Source organism: Canis lupus, chromosome 27, assembly GCF_003254725.2.
Source record: "Canis lupus dingo isolate Sandy chromosome 27, ASM325472v2, whole genome shotgun sequence".
In the NCBI taxonomy this organism is placed as follows: domain Eukaryota; kingdom Metazoa; phylum Chordata; class Mammalia; order Carnivora; family Canidae; genus Canis; species Canis lupus.
The window spans coordinates 14,782,877-14,799,784 of NC_064269.1; the positions used below are offsets into that span (position 1 = coordinate 14,782,877).

Here is a 16,908-nt window from a genome sequence, read left to right on the forward strand (position 1 = left end):
TGCCTGTCAAAATGCTTCCTTTCAGATTGGGATGCACTGAAGGATTTTCTTTTAAGAAAATGTGATTTGCTTATCCTATTAGATTGACAGGTCTTACTCATCTTTACGTTCCCTGTATTCTTCAATTTCTTGTACAATAATATTTCCTCATGGAATAAGTGGCCAAACGTTAAATCTTAGGCCCACAAACCAGACCTTTACCAATTATTACATAGCCTCGGTATCTGGCGGAAATTAATATCCCTGACAGCAATAGAGTAAAAGAGCTCTTATGTATGCACGTATCTGGGTGATTTGCTTATGTTAGTGTTTTTAGCCTAATAACAAAAGTTATGTTTCTTGACTATACTTTCTTTAGCTATTTACACAGTTTACTTCAAAGCAGTCATTATTACTTAGGACCTAAATATTAAAAGTCTCTTCTCACATCAAGAAGATACAGATGGATTAGGGTAATCAATGCATAAAGTGATTGAGAAGAATATTACTGAAAAAAAATACATTTTTAAAAAAGATGTGCACACACACAAAGAAAATGGTCACTAGAAAATTTGGAGAGAAGTTTTGGTCGAAGGACTGTCCAGGAGTCATACTAAAGGCATTTGTAAATGTATAAATGTATCTGAAGTGAAAGCAGCAGTTTGAACTACATATTCTGTGAAAATGTGAAAATTTCAGTATAAAACTAACACATAATAATTGTTTTATCTGCTTTTCAAGGTGGTGAATCCCAAAAAGAAAGGAAAAAAGAAAAAATACACTAATTCGGGAACAGTAAGTCAGATTTTATGTTATTCATCAAGGAGTCAAATAAATGAATAAAAAAATGTATAATATTATATAGACTGGAACTAAAGACTAAGCTCTTTCACTTAAGATTTTAATATAAAGGTGCATAATAGAAAACTGAACTTGCTGTGGGGATGGTTGTAATGGAGAATACCTTATAAAAAGTAGTGACCCAGCTTCCTGCAGGTTGTCCTCGGGATTGTATGACCTCTGAGGGAAGCTGAAGTTTTGTTATGAAATCTTCATTCAGTGGAATCACACTAGAGAGAATCAAGTAGGTATGAAAAAGTTTAAGTGCTAGTAAGAAATACTACACTCTTTACAGGCTACACTTAATTGTTAAAACTCATGGCATGAGAAAGTACTTGTTAATACGGCATTAAAATTTACAACCTTGTTGGAAGTGGGACGAAATCAATACAGGAGGGGGATCCCTGGGTGGCTCAGCGGTTTAGCACCTGCCTTTGGCCCAAGGCATGATCCAGTCCCGCATCAGGCTCCTTGCATGGAGCCTGCTTCTCCCTCTGACTGTGTCTCTGCCTCTTTTTCTGTGTCTCTCATGAATAAATAAATAAAATCTTAAAAAAATAAATAAAAAATAAATCGATACAGGAAGGTGCAAAGATGAAAGTATCTTAAAATTGTGAAAAATCATCCTATTCTTTTTTTTTTTTTTTTTTTGGAGAATTCAGATGTGCTTTTTTTTTTTTTTATTGGAGCATAGCTAATACACAATGTCATAGTTTCGAGTATAGAACATACTGATTTAACAATCCTGTACGTCACTCTGTGTTCACCACCATAAGTACAGTCACCAGATGTCACCACACAATGTTATTACAATATTACATTGTAATATTGTGTTACCCATACTCTACTTTTCTTCTCTGGTGACATTTCTTCTATAATATACTGAAGATTTTATTGTATGATTAAATTTTCTTAGGAGAAAGAATATCTAAGTTCTCCTCAAATTTCCTTTTGAAGATTTCTATACTGCAAGACATTTGAAATATTCAAGAGCCTCATTACAGGACGATGACAAAAACATGCAGTAACACAATGTCCTTGTAGACAATTTTTATGCTATTCTTCAAAGGAAATAAACTGGTCATAGGAAGGAGTTAGTTAATTTTTTTGGCTCCTTTCATTCTTATAATTTTATACGTTAAAACAATCAGTCCTGGCAGATTTTAATAAAGAATTATATTGTTATTGATTTTCAAAATGTGATATTCCTCTCTAATATGAATATGAGTTCGTCTCTAATACTTAAAGTCCATTTGGGGTTGCAGTTAGTACTGGCAGGTAATTTTGCCTTGTTTTTCTTTTCTTTTTCAGGTAACTTTACTCTCCTTTCTGGTAGAAACAGAAGTTTCATTCCTTGATTATATTAAAGGAGGGTAAGTCATTGTCTGAAATTGTTTCATTCCTTAAACATCTCTTTTAGTGTATCTAGCAAGTGCTACCACTAAGTAATAGGCAGCTGAAATGATCAACTTTATTATACTTTGAGGGCAGAACTTTTGCACTTTTGTTACAGACTTAGGGAGATAAACTTAAACACAATGAGCTATTACTTTGGGGGAAAATTGCAACTTTTCTTTGACGAAGAGAAAAGACTCTATTGTGTTGATAATAGTTGCAGATAAAGCTATTATATGTACTTCCAGAGAATATTTTCAGTTGCCTAACATATGGGACTTTTATATGCACTTTTCATTATTTTTGAAGTAGAAGAAAAGCTTGAGGGCTTGTTGTAAATGTATATTTGAGCTCCAGAATATTAAAGAATGTATCTTGTCGTAAAATCATAATGCAGAAATGGATGGTGAGTAGTCATTTTGTTGCTCCTTACGCTTCTGGGCAGGAATATATTTCAGAAAAAAATTGGTTGTTTTAACCATTCTTGAAATTTTCCAGAGTCCAGACAGAGACTGTCTTGGTAATATATTGTGGATTCCTATACCCTAGTAAATAGGAAGGATGTTTTTCAATTTTGTTCCTATTTTTAACTGAGTTGCCCCTATCTTTTCAAAACCAAGCATCCCCAGAGATTGAAAACATTCATTAATATGCAGTCTAAAATGTCCACATATTCTAATTTATGTGCTATAACCTGTATTAGAATATACACAAACGGTGAGAGGTAAATTTGAATGTGGTTTGTAACTTCATGACAAAAAATAGCAGCCAGAGGCAACACTCATGTAAATCTTTTCCTAATTATGATTTAAGGTTTTTTTTTAAGATTTTATTTATTTGTTCATGAGAGACACAGAGAGAGAGAGAGAGAGAGAGAGAGAGAGATAGGGAGAGACACAGGCAGAGGGAAAAGCAGGCTCCTCACAGGGAGCCTGATATGGGACTCGATCCCGGGTCTCCAGGATCATGCCCTGAGCCAAAGGCAGATGCTCAACCATTGAGCCACCCAGATGCCCCTAGAATTTTTTTTTCCAGTACTAGTTCACTGGTAGAATGTCATGAGGTAGAAGAAAGGGATAAAAGAATGAAGAGGCTAGAGGAACAAAGACAGTTTACCAAAACACAGGGAGCTTGACCCTTTTGCTCTTAGTTAAGGAAACAAACCCCAAAATGATAATTTGCTTAAATGCAAAATCAATGCTATATATGGACATCTTGCAACCTGCCACTTGGCTACACAGACACAGAAGCTACGGTGGCTGTTTCAATAAAGTTAAAGGGAAAGGTACTAAAGTCCAGAAAAATGCTGTTAAAGAAAAACTTCAGGAATGAGCCTATGAGTGAGGAAATAGGAGACAAATCTTTATTTAGGTTTATAAATAAGGGACAACCCAACTCAGTCACATTGTGCTTGACCAAAAAGGATGAGAGGAGGTGGTGTTTTTAAAACTTGAAACCACAGCGAGGAAGAAATTTCAGTTGGTGTGGTTTGCTCAGAGATTATTTGACCTCTTTTGCTCAGTATTGTGGGTTGGGGGAAAATTTTCCAGGTGTCTAAACCTCAAGATGATTATCATGATTCCAGGAAGTGGTGATTCTTCTCTGAACTACGCAAAAATGGTGGCAGTTGAGAGATGGACTCAGAATTGTTAACTTTCCTTTGCCCCTTTTCCTCTTCACTTCTTCTTTTTGATCATTGGTGTATAAAAGGTTACCATGATCAGTTGTATGGTAGAGTCCTTCGTGGCCCAAGTGCTTGGTTACTTCTTGGGGTCCATCCAATCCATTGTAAGGGGCATAAGGGCATGGAGTTGGAACAGTATACACAGAAGCTTCAGTCATCATCATTAGCTTGGGAGCGGAAGAGAAGAAAGTGAGACACTTCTGAAACAAGCAAAGGGTATTTTATATGGCAACCAGATGCTTAATCCCCAAGTTAATAGTATCATCCAGTATTGTAGTCCAGATGGAAGGATGTTTTCTGTTTTGTCAGGTGACCAACTAAAGAGATTGGATGATAGTAGATAACTTTTAATGTAATTCCAAATTTCATTGAAGGTGGGATTGTTGATATGGTGAAGCCAAGAGGCCTGTGTGAAAATTTTTTTTAAATTTCTAATTCTACTTTGGAGGATGTAGTTATCCAGGTGCGACAAGAGATATTAGCAAGAATACAGACACCCTCTTATTCAACCAGCCGGTAGGCCAGTGCTGTTTGATTGCCTAGGACTACTGAAGCAAGGGAGTCTAAGGATAATTGTAAGTTTTGTAGGGCTGAAGCAGTATTGTGGGGTAATTCCTCTAGAACGTTTGTTGGATTACACAGTGTGGCTTTATGATAAGCAAATCTTCCCCAAGGGGCCAACATGCCTATGGCCAGATCACTTAGTTGAGTTTGGATTATGCCATTAGTGTGTTCAACTAATCTTGAGGATTAAGGATGATAGGTGCAATGAAAATGTTAAAAGATGGATTAGATTTTGCAGATCTCTTGGACAATTTAAACAGTGAAATGGATTCCTTGGTTACTGTGTAGCTTTTGAGAATATTCCAACTGGGGTGATTTTTTTCTAATAGGTTTTTGACCACTGTTTTAGCAGTTGGCTTGCCTGCAAGGAAATGTCTTGACCCAGTGAAAAAACATACAGATCATTATCAATACACATTTCTATTTGGTAAATGGAGGAAGCTGGATGAAATCAATTTGCCAGATGTCAGAAGGCCTGTTGGGAAGAGGAAATTGACCTAAGGCAGTGCAATATGGTTTTGTAGGATTGCACAAAATATTTGTTGGGCAAGAGTTCGAGATGGCATTTAATAGAACTGTGTGTCCATTGGACCATTTTATTTGTGCTCCGAGGTGTCGTGTCATAGATACATTTAAAAAGAGTTCCTGGGCTCTTTTTGGTAGCACAGGTTTGTTATTTGGACCCACCCAAACGTTGTCTTGGAGAAATCCTTCTAGGAACCTTGTTTCATCCATTTCCCCCTTCAGTGATGTTTTGAGGGTTTGTTTGTTTGTTTGTTTGTTTGTTTTTGTGTGTGTGTGTGTGTGTGTGTTTTGTTTTGTTTTGTTTTAAGTAACAGGGTTAAGGGAATGAAAGTCATATAGGGAGATGTTTGTGAGTTGGAGGTTTGAAGTGCCACATTTTTGGCAGCCTGGTCAGCATGATTGCCCTTGGCTTCAGGGATATCAAATTTGGAATGAGCTTGAATTTTTATAATAGCTAAGCTGTGGGGAAAGAGAAGGTGTCAGGTAGTTTTAATATAGAAGCTTTGTTTTTATGGACTGTCAGAGAATGTTAGAAACCCTGTTTCCAGAGCATACCAAAATCCTGGGCAACCTCAGAAGCATATATGCTATCTATAGACAGTGAGAGCTTTATTTATTAACAATTAGCATACACTTGTTAGAATGTAATTCAGCTTATTGGGCCTAACAAGCCTAGGGAAAGGAGCCTGCTTTGAAAATTTTTTCAGTGGATCGTATAGAGTGTCCTGCACTGTATTTTCCTTGTTCATTTTTATGTAACATCCATCGATAAACCAAGTAAAATGGGGACTTGGGGGGGGGATTTATGAAGGTTTAATTGGGGTAAATAATGAATCAGTGACAAGGATGCAGTTGTGTTAGTTGAATCTTTGAGGGGTAAGAAAAGTATGACAGCAATTTGAGAGGAGGACAACAAGAGAGTGAAATGGCTAGAAAGGATAGGTGGACTGGCAGAAGGATGTTCTGTGTGGTGGGAATCTAAGAGAGTTTTAACTGTATATGGAACGAATACCTATAGGGGAGAGTCTAGTACTATTTTTTTGGTGGCAGTAAGGAGTGTAAAGGCTGCTGTTAGGGCATGGAGCCAGGGAGGAAAACCTTTGGCCACAGGGTCTAGTTGAAGATTATAATATCCTGCAGGGCATTCTTGGCCTCCATATGCCAACAATTGATCAGGATTTGGGTCAGGATTCCCAAAGTGCTACTGGAAAGTTCATGAGCAAAAAGGAAGAAGGGCAGTTGGTAATGAGGGTGTCCTAGAGTTGGAAAAGAGACAAACTTTTTTTTTTTTTTTTTTTTTAAAGAATAAAACCTTCTTGGGTCTCTTTGAGGCCTTGGAATAGGGTCTGGAATGGTTCCAGTAGGGAGGTTTAAGGATTGAGGTATGAGGGAATAATTGGTAATCCAAAGGTGACAGGATTCAGTAAGGCCCAGGAAACTCATTATTGTCATTTAGTCTGGGATTGAGTGAACAGGGTGATGGTAGTCATTCTGTCTGGTTCTATTTTTAGCCCATCTGATGTTAAAAGGTGGCCTAGGAATTTGACAGAGGCAGAACAGAATTGAAATTTATCTTTCCATTATGTCATTTGTTGGCTAATTGTTGAAGACGATGTTTAGTGTCTATAAAGAGGCCTTTAGGGTGGGGAAATATAAAAAAAAAGTTAAGATTTTATTTATTAATTTGACAGAGAGAGAGAGAGAGCACAAGTAGGCAGAGCACCAGGCAGAGGGAGAGAGAGAAGCAGACTCCCCACTGAACAGGGAGCCCAATGCAGGGCTCGATCCGAGGGCCCTGGGATTATGACCTGAACTGAAGGCAGATGCTTAACTGACTGAGCCACTCAGACACCCCGTAAAGATTGCTTATATATTGTAATAGTATAGATTTCCCAGGGAAATTGAAATCTTTCAGGTCACCATGGAGGGTTTGAGAGAAATAGAGTTTTTGGTATATCCCTTCGGTACGGCTGTTCAAGTGTCTTTGTGATTGTTCTTTGTAAAAGCAAAAGGTATTGACTTTGGGGGCCAAAGGAAATGCTGCAAAAGGCACTGTATTGGTCCATGACAGAAAAAGTAGTTGTTTCAGTGGGCATATTAAAAAGGAGGATGTACTGTCAAGATGTAGGGTGATCGGGTATGAATATAGTGTTGATTGCCCTAAGGTCTTGACCAAAATGCAGTCCTCTGTTATGGGCTTTTTATTTGGCATGATGAGGGTATTGCAAGGTTTTTTTTGTTTTGTTTTTTTTTGTTTGTTTGTTTGTTTGTTTTGTATTGCAAGGTCTTGTAGTGGGGATGATCAATCTTCAGTTGGTAAAATCTTTTTTTTTTAATCTTGAATAATAAGAGTTATTCCTTTAATGGCCATAGGGCTTGAAGGATACTGCTTAATACTGGTTAAGGGCTTTGATGGATCAATTTGAACAGTTGTTGGGGAAATTGAAATCATATGTCTTCTATTGGTAGAGGAAGTTGCCTGTAATTGATCAGAGAGTATATTTAGGAATGGGAGGGCAGTGGGCTGATTGGAGTAGAATTGGACAGATAGGTAGAATTAGGAATTCTGAAGGTTGAGAAGACAAATCTAAAAACATTTCTTTTCCTTTTTCTTTTTTGTGACTGATTACCATTAGATGGTAAATGCCTTTCTACTCCAAGGCAGGAGATTGGAAAACAGAAAGGGGTTGAGGACTGAATAAGTTATTGCAGTGTCTATAAGAGTGAAATCATCCTCATTTTGAATTTTTATAGAAATTTCTTTTGCAGTGTTTGCTCGGAGAATGGGTAAAATCCCCTCTTTGTTCTCAAAGCGTCCCTAATCTGTTAAGGGAATTGTGTGTGAGATTTATGGATGCTTTTGGAGCCATCTTTCATATTTCAGACATTCCTTTTTGAAATGTCTAGGCTTTTTGCAAAAAAAAAAAAACAGGTTTTATTGAGTTGAGCTGAATGTTTTAACTTGTGACATGGATTTGGCTAACCTTTTAGCAGTGGTGGCAAGGGCAAAAAGTTTTGGTCTGTCGGTCGGGGTCATGTTGTTTGACCAGAGTTGAGAGTGAATCAAGGAGGCCCTCTAGAAACATTGAATTAATTGATTATGGAGATTGATCAGGATATTTACTTCATAGAATACCTGATGGGTACTGATTATAAGAAAGGAAGAGTAGAGATTCATGTTCCTATCTTTCTTAAAAATCCCTAGTTGCATGAAAATAACAAATTATAACAGTTTGAAAGAACACAAATATGAAAACCAGGTGAAAGTGTAGCTACAAACATCTAATCCAAATATTTCAGTACATTATTTTTATTTTTCCTGATAGATTTTGTCAATTTTTTCCTACCTGTTTAGACATTGTAACATTTTGAGCTTTCTGCCCTTGCTAAATCTCAACCTCCAAGTAGATAAATGCACTACAATGATGGAAAATCATATAAAAAGCAGATATGTAATCACACAAAATTTCTGAATAATAGCAAAGTAGAACATAATGAGCTGCACTCATTTCAAATTAGGATTAATTGTAATAAATGACAATTATGTATAGTTTCAGTAAATGGCTACTGACTTTTTTGAACAACATCAATCAGAATTCCTATCTCTTACAATTTAAAAAATTCTGAAAACTGTTAAACACTTTAGTTATATTTGATATTCTTCATTGTTACTTTTTTCAAAAATAATAAAATACTTTTACTTTATTTTATTAGTGTTTTATATTCATGTTTCTAGGAAAGAAGTGTTATATCTCCCACACTTTTTAAAGTTTTATTTATTTATTCATGAGTAAGAGGTAGAGACCTAGGCAGAGGGAGAAGCAGGCTCCCCCTGAGGAGCCTGATGCGAAACTTGATCCCAGGACCTCCGGGATCACAACCTGAGCCAAAGGTAGACGCCTAATCACTGAGCCACCCAGACGCCCTGTCTCTCACATTTTAATCATAAAAATCTTTGTGTTTCACATTATAAACATAAAATGTGAAATAGTAAAACGAAAAGTTAGTCAAAGTGAATGAACATAATTTAGTATGAAGCTAGATCCTCTGTAATCATACCTTATAGAGATAATATAGTTAGTTACATATTTGTTTATTGCAGAATGCATAATTATTTTTTGTAACATTGGTATAACACTGTGTACAATATTCTATAATGTGTATTTTGTTCATTAAATATATTGTGTATATATATTTCCACATCAGTACTTATGTATCTACCTTATTTTAATGGTCTTCCATCATATGAAAGTATATAATTTGGTTTAAATTTTTTTGTGTGTGGGCAGCCCCAGTGGTGCAGCGGTTTAGCGCTCCCTGCAGCCCGGGGTGTGATCCTGAAGACCCAGGATCGAGTCCCGCCTCAGGCTCCCTGCATGGAGCTTCTCCCTCTGTGTCTCTGCCTCTCTCTCTCCCTCTGTCTCTATGAGTGAATAAATAAAATCTTAAAAAAAGTAAAATAAATAAAATAAATTATTTTGTGTGATAAACACTTTAGTTGTATCTATTTTATTTTATTTTCTTATTATAAACCAGGTTCAATGGTAAAACCCTGGTGCATACTTTTTATGCATGTCATTAAGCATGTGTAAGGGGTCATTTCCTAGAAATAGTATTATTGGATAAAATGGTATGTGTATTTTATAATTTGTTAGAGATTTCTAAGTTGTGTTGCTGAAAGAGTAGTAATAATTTACACTCCTAACACTTTCATTTGTATATGAAAGTTTACTATATCTTTACCTTAGTAAATGGTGGAACTCCTTTTTTATCTTTGCTAAAACTTCATAGATGATATATATGTCATTGTCAGTTTTTATCTGTGAAACCTCTGTTCGTTAGCCACTATGGTGTCTTTTGTAAAAAAGCTCATGTCTTTGGAAGCCTAGGTTTCAGAAACTTTTTTTTTTGCTTTTCTTCTGCTCCTTCTTCCCCTAGTTCCACCTAAAAGAATTGAGTATTTTTAACTGAGGATAGAAGATAGAAAGATAGCTGGCAGCTACATCTTTTAAGTGTAGTCAACACTTCAGCTAAACTCCAGTATTCACATTTCAGTCTTTGATAGAACTCCTCTTCAGCACATATCTAATGAGACTCTTCTTAATTTAGCCATCTGGTCTTGCCTTTTATCCTATGATTACACTGAAGAAGAACAATGAAATAACCTGACATTTAGGACTGCAATCAACCAAACATCTCAAAGTAGTATTATGGAGGTCTTATTAGTACATTTGAAGATTTGTGGGTTTATCAAGGGTAGGTTTTTGAAGAGTTGCTCTACCATATTTCCGAATAAGTATGCTATTTCAAAAGTGATTGGAACCAAGTGTTCAATTCCATTTTGTTTCTGTAATATATTGGAGTAACTACTCACTTTTAACCTAAAATACTAAGACATCAGTATTTGTGACCAGTGTCTGTGGGTTGTTTTTGTTGCTAACTTGGGTTAGCATCACTGCTGCTAATTTGGGTGGCATCAGTTCAGGAACCTATTCACCATGCTCTTTTTTTTTTTTTTTTAAGATTTTATCTAGTTATTTGAGAGAGAAGCAAGGGCAAGAGAGAGCATGAGTAGAGAGAAGGGCAGAGGGAGACAGGGAAGCAGACTCCCCACTGAGCAGGGAGCCCCATGTGCTCCATCCCAGACCCTGAGATCATCACCTGAGCCAAAGGCAGACGCTCAAGTGACTGAACCACCCAGGTGCCCCTACTGTATCCTTTCTAATCTAGGAGAAACTACTGTTAAGTTATGATCATGCTGAACCCTAGCCAACAAAGGTAGAGATCTTAAAAAAAAAAAAAAAAGGTCAAACAATCATCGTATAAAATATGAGTAAAAATTGGTACTCTGGGCTTTCCAAAATAGTTGAGATTTCCCTGCATTCATTTTGTGCTCTGCACTAATTTGGAGAACATTGCCCTGACCCTCAGTTGTATGAGGAGCATGGGAAAAGGGAAAGAGGACAAACAGATGACTGATACAGCATATGTAGGACTAACTGCTTATGTTGAAACTCTTAGAAAGCAATCCTTAAATTGCCCTTTAAATTTCATCTATCTTCTTGTTTCATCTCACACACAAAAAAATTCAATAGAAAATTATAAAAAATGGGGATCCCTGGGTGGCGCAGTGGTTTGGCACCTGCCTTTGGCCCAGGGCGCGATCCTGGAGACCCGGGATCGAATCCCACGTCAGGCTCCCGGTGCATGGAGCCTGCTTCTCCCTCTGCCTGTGTCTCTGCATCTCTCTCTCTCTCTCTCTGTGTGTGTATGACTATCATAAATAAATAAAAAAAAAAAAATTAAAAAAAAAAAAGAAAATTATAAAAAATGTTATTTGTTTTCTCATGAATCCAAGTAGAAATTATGCAGAGTTAGGAATGAACACATTTAAATACTACACAGAATTGTTTTCAAAGTCCTTTAATATCTTCTCGTTTGAAGAAACGTTGTAGACCTAATTTTTAGTATTGGATATTCTAGGTTTCCATTATTTTAGTTGTTACTGATGTAGATATTTACATGAAAATATAACCCTGATTGTTTGTGAAACCATATTGTTAGCTTGTTACTTTTCATTCACAGTCTCAGTTCCTCAAACACTCTGTTTAGCTGCAATTATCAGGCTTACAATTCAGGTATACCGTGAGCAGATGAGACAGATGCATTCTAAATCAGCCAATTTTTATGCAAATATTCTTTGAAACAAAAATCTAATTTTTAGGATTTTTTTTTGGTTAAGCAGGACAGGGCTCTTCCTGGAGCATAAGATATATTTTATAACTTCAGGTCAGAAAGAGTTTTATTTTCTAAATAGAAGAATGATATCTACAAAGGAGGTCTCTCTGTAGATAGTAAAAACTGGTTGTCTCTTTTGGATTGTTGACCCTAGGGCCATTTTTTAAAAATTACACTCTTGTATATTTATCCCAGGGTCATGTATTTGTTTGCTTCTTTTTTTTTTGTAATATTTCTGTTTGCTTCTTAATAAATAATTTTGAATATTAAAAGTCTGATATAATTGGGAACTAAAGATATTTATTCAGTAATCTTTAATCTATGGCATTGAGTATCTGATAACTAGTAATAAGGATAGTGTCAGAATCATATAAAGTCATACTGTTCTGAAATCTAAGATTCTGCTTTAGATGATCATTATTATGATTATTAATATCTGTAAAATGGGCTTATTGACTTCTAAATATTTATAAAATACATATTTCTATATTTCCAATGGCTTACACTATAAGTATCTCAGCACAGAATCATAAATACCAATTTGGCTAAGTCCTCTGTGTATCTTAAATCCTCCTAAAACTCTTCACTCCACCACTAACATGATCAAGAACAAATATTTATAGTTTTATACATCTCTTTGACTGGCAGGTGAAGGGGGAAACAGATCACTAATTCTGCATACTGTGTCCCTCTAAGTTACCAGAATTTTATGTCAACATGGAACTCTAGTCCATTATTTTTATCAGACTATTGAATATATTAGAAACTTACAGAACTATAAACTGTCTTTTCCTTCCTTTGAAGAAAGCTCAAACTTTCATCCAGCTGATTTCAATGAGCTGCAAAAGTCCCCACCACTTATATTAAGTGGTTGCTAGTTTTTTGGTGTCATTTTAATTTGTTCGTTTGTGACTTGTTTTCTCAAAGAGACTGGCAATTTTAAGATATTTTTGGACAGCTGAACACCAAGTACACTAAATAAATCCAGATGGATGAGAAAACTATTTTAAGGGATCCCTGGGTGGCTCAGTGGCAGCCCAGGGTGTGATCCTGGAGTCCCGGGATCAAGTCCTGCGTTGGGCTCCTTGCAGGGAACCTGCTTCTCCCTCTGCCTGTGTCTCTGCCTCTCTCTCTCTGCATCTCTCATGAATAAACAAATAAATAAAATATTATAAATAAAATCTTTTTTTACAAAAAAAAGAGAAAGCCATTTTAAACCTGACTTTCCTACCCTTTCCCCCAAATCTCTAAGTTTAATGAAACATTATAAACAAATAGGATTTTTAAATGGAGTATGCCAATTCAGTGAACTAGATTATAAACCTGTCTGTTTCCTTGACTTTATCATTTGTGACCTTCCTCTTTCTACAATGCATACCACAATCATCAAATAAAACAGATGAACCAGGTTTTCTGGGATAAGAAAACTCCTTTATGTTGCCTCTGCCAGAAATTATCTCCATTTAACTCATATCTGGGTTTGTAGTGACTTGGAGGAAAAGACGAGATCAAGATTAGAAGCATGGGACTGCTTGTTTCCCTCACATCTTACCAGACCATGAAAGAGGGTAATAGGTTAGATGCTCAGTGGACAAGTTCTGGAAAATTAATAGTTAAGTATTTGGCCAAAATCAAGTCAATTGCAAAGATGTGGTTGCTGATAACTGAGGCAGTGCATAGTCATGACCAAGAATTCAGGTTCTGATATGAACTGCGTAGTTCAAATCCTAGATCTGCCTCTTTTTAGCATAACCTGTTTCCATTTACATTAAATAGGAATAAAAAGAATAGTGTGTATCATGGAGTAGCTATGTGGATTAAATGGCAGAGAGTTAACCCTCAGTAAATGCTAGCTACTATTTTTCTCAATAATTTGAATTTGTTTAAAGTTCCAATGTGTCTTATCGTATTTGATCTTCATAATATTGTTGGTGGTAATTGTCCCAGTTATCAGAGATGTGGAGAGAAAAAAGATATATTCAAATTTACAAAATTTATCAATAACAGTAATTTTTTGTAGTTCACTTCTCTTTGGAGGAATACCAAAACATTCCTTCCATTCCAATGTCAACCCAAACTCTTGATTCTGATTCTAAAACTTGTCTGAAATTATAGATAAAAGGTTTATATTCCACTTAAAAGAAGTAAGAAGTCTTAGAGGAGAAAATAAAAAAGAGTTACTTCCCTATTATAAGCTAATTTTAAAGGCTGAAATGGGCTTTTTGATACTGCTTATTTTAAGGCTGAATTGAATATCAGTAAGTCCTGTTATCAACAATCTCCATAAGGATTTCTTACCTTAAAAATACTTGAAGCAAGTGCAATGATATTGTAAAATATTTGCCTTAGTTTTATAAAGTTGGTGACATTATTTTGGATAGGTGGCCTCAGGGAGCACATCTTGCCAGAACATGCAATACTGCAAGGTTTTTGAGGGTTTTTTTTCTTAATCCAATTTCTTTTTGAAAACTTAATATACAAGTTAGGATATTTTATAGTGTTTCTTGTTGTGGCACCCAAGTGTTTTGCATTCATCAAATCAGTGGAGAGCTAAACCCTGCAGCGCCAAATAGGGGTAAATCTAATAAAAACAAAACCATTCTGCCTTCTATAAATACATTCACATCGAGTATTATCATATGTAAACTAAACTCATCTAAACTAAGATTTAGAAAAGAAACTTTTACAAATATTAAGACTCAGAAACTTTGTTTTGGTTAATGCATGATTTTCATTTTTATACATGTTTAAATGCATGCTTGAAAAGGCCAGACAGGTCCAGTTAAGTGTGGTTTCATTGACAGCTTATGTTATTTTTCAGATTATTTTCTTCAGAGACATTTATTTCAAAGTCCGAGAAAACTGCATGTATGCTTCATGTTCAGAACTAGCACTCATTTAGCCCAAATATTGACAAGATGTTTTGTATCAGGCGGTTTCTTAGTTATGTTTTATGATCAGAGGGTGCATTTCCAGCCACGCTATCTTTAGAATAGTTTCTCTCTGGTGGACAGGTTGTGGTAGAGCAGGAGAGTTTTATCACTTCTATTGCTTAGAATTGCTGGTTTGTGGTTACAGTAAAATGTAGACTGAAGATTGGAAGATTGCATTATTGTTTTTAAGTTATCTAGAGAAAATGCACTTCTACTACCTATACTGGTTGGGAGTTTATTTATTACCTCATCCTTAATGGGTCACTGACCAACACTATGGGAAGGATTAGTGAAAAAGAAATATGTGTTAATGTTAAGAGAGAACTGTCTCTGCTGACCCAACAGAGGAAAGGATTAGTATGAACCAGGAGAGGATGACATGGATTGCTCAGGAGATTTGTCCTCGAGCACATAGAATATTTGTTATTAGCAGGTTCTTCAGGGATTTATTTTATTAATTAGAGGACTTCTTCAGCATACTTATTACCTCTTTATCATTTGAGAAAACTGGGGCTTAGAGATTAGGCAATTTTGCCGAGGACTCACAAGTAGCTAGCTAGTTGTGATTCTGGGTTTCAAGCTCCAATCTACGATTCAAAAGTTCGTAGTCTTTCTACTAGGGATGATTACCTCTTCAATGTCTACCTCACTTTAAATTGTGGAGAGTGCTTGCATTTTTTTTTTTGTTTGTTTGTTTAGGGTGATGTTTTATTTGTTTATTTTGATTATGTCACCTATAAGATATTTCCTAAAGAGTTGAAAACAGGTTGGCCATCTTGCATATCTTTGTTGAGAAGAAGCTCTTGAACTGCAAGACCTTGTGAAGTTGTACCTTGGCACACTGTGTTAAAAACAAAAACTAATTGAAATCAAGCTTCAAAGTCCAATGAAAACACAAAGGTTTGGTAATTGATGAAAACTAGATTTAGTAAGGACCAGTATTAGTGTAAATAGTTTAAGAACCACATCATTTGTCTCATTGCTTTTTATTCTTTTGCCATTTCACTGAGCTATCAGAAATCCAGACTGTTTGGAAGAATAGAAAAGAAAATTTAAGGCGGGAGTCAAAGCTTACAGTTACTTCATACCAAGAGATTTTGTTGGAGGAAGTACCCAGATAATACCTCCTAACAAGGTTAGATCATTCATGCTGCAGTTTTGAGTTGGGCAGGTTAAGACCTTAATAGCTGGTAGGAAAGGAAATCTGACATGGAGGGTCAGGTTCTCAGAAATAACCTGAAACTCTGGTAGGTCCAGAAATTTGATAAGCCCTGCACACTCCAGTTTTCAAAGAAGTATGCTAACTCAGATCCCAAAAAGCTAGCATAGATAATGGTGATAACAAGGAAGCGTAACAACTGCTTATTGACTACATACTAAAGGACAGGTACTTGTCCTCAAAACAATCCAGAGAAGGTTTTATTATGATTTACTTATTATAAATGAGCTGCAGGGTGCTTCAATAGCTTTTCCAAGATCATGTGGCAAGTAAGTGGAAGTGTTTATATTTGAATTTGCATTTGTGTATTTCAAAGTTTGCCTTCATTCTAGATCTAACTGGCTGTGGGCACTTAATCCTGTGAGAGGTTTCTGGGCATGGGAAGAAGGAATTTTTAAGATGCAGCAAAATTTGGAATCAGGCAATTGTCTTTGTTGTCATTTAGGTAATCGAACTACCTTTAAGAAAAAAGGAAACAATTTAAGATTTAGCCCATGGTGAGCTAGGGGTAGAAATGATTGGCAGGATGGTGGTGCCTGGAGCGGGTAAACCAGGGATGCAGAGTAGATTCCAGAACTGAAGTCAGAATGAGAGTGCATGTCAGTATATCAAGGCAGAAGCATAGTCTTGGTGCTGGAGTGGCAAGAATAAGAGGTATCTTAGAGCCAAGTGGGCGTCTCAGTTTTATTTAAAAGTTCTAAATTCCAGCAGCTGGTGGATCTGAACCTGAGTTTGTCAAGATTAATTTAAAGAAGGATGGTGGGGCAGCCCGAATGGCTCAGCGGTTTAGCACCGCCTTCAGCCTAGGGCGTGATTCTGGAGACCCCGGATCAAGTCCCACATCGGGATTCCTGCTTCTCCCTCTGCCTGTGTCTCTGCCTCTCTCTCTCTCCCTCTGTGTCTCTCAGGAATAAATAAATAAAATCTTAAAAAGAAATAAAGAAGGATGGTGACAGTTCTTCTTTCATATTGATAATGTTCAGTTTGTGCAGCTGAACAGAATTTGAAATTGGGAAGAAAGTAAAACAGTC

The 16,908-nt window shown here is 36.2% G+C and overlaps 1 protein-coding gene across 3 annotated transcripts in view; it reads left to right on the plus strand.

Annotated features, from left to right (window-relative positions):
- The window catches only part of CPNE8 (copine 8), a 360,644-nt gene that overhangs the window by 154,802 nt on the left and 188,934 nt on the right, over positions 1-16,908 (plus strand). For all 3 annotated transcript variants that reach the window (XM_025455580.3, XM_025455581.3, XM_035707441.2), the window contains 2 exons: positions 721-774; positions 2,131-2,192. In XM_025455580.3, coding sequence (XP_025311365.1) covers positions 721-774; positions 2,131-2,192 — 116 coding nt within the window. The remainder of the gene's footprint in view (positions 1-720; positions 775-2,130; positions 2,193-16,908) is intronic.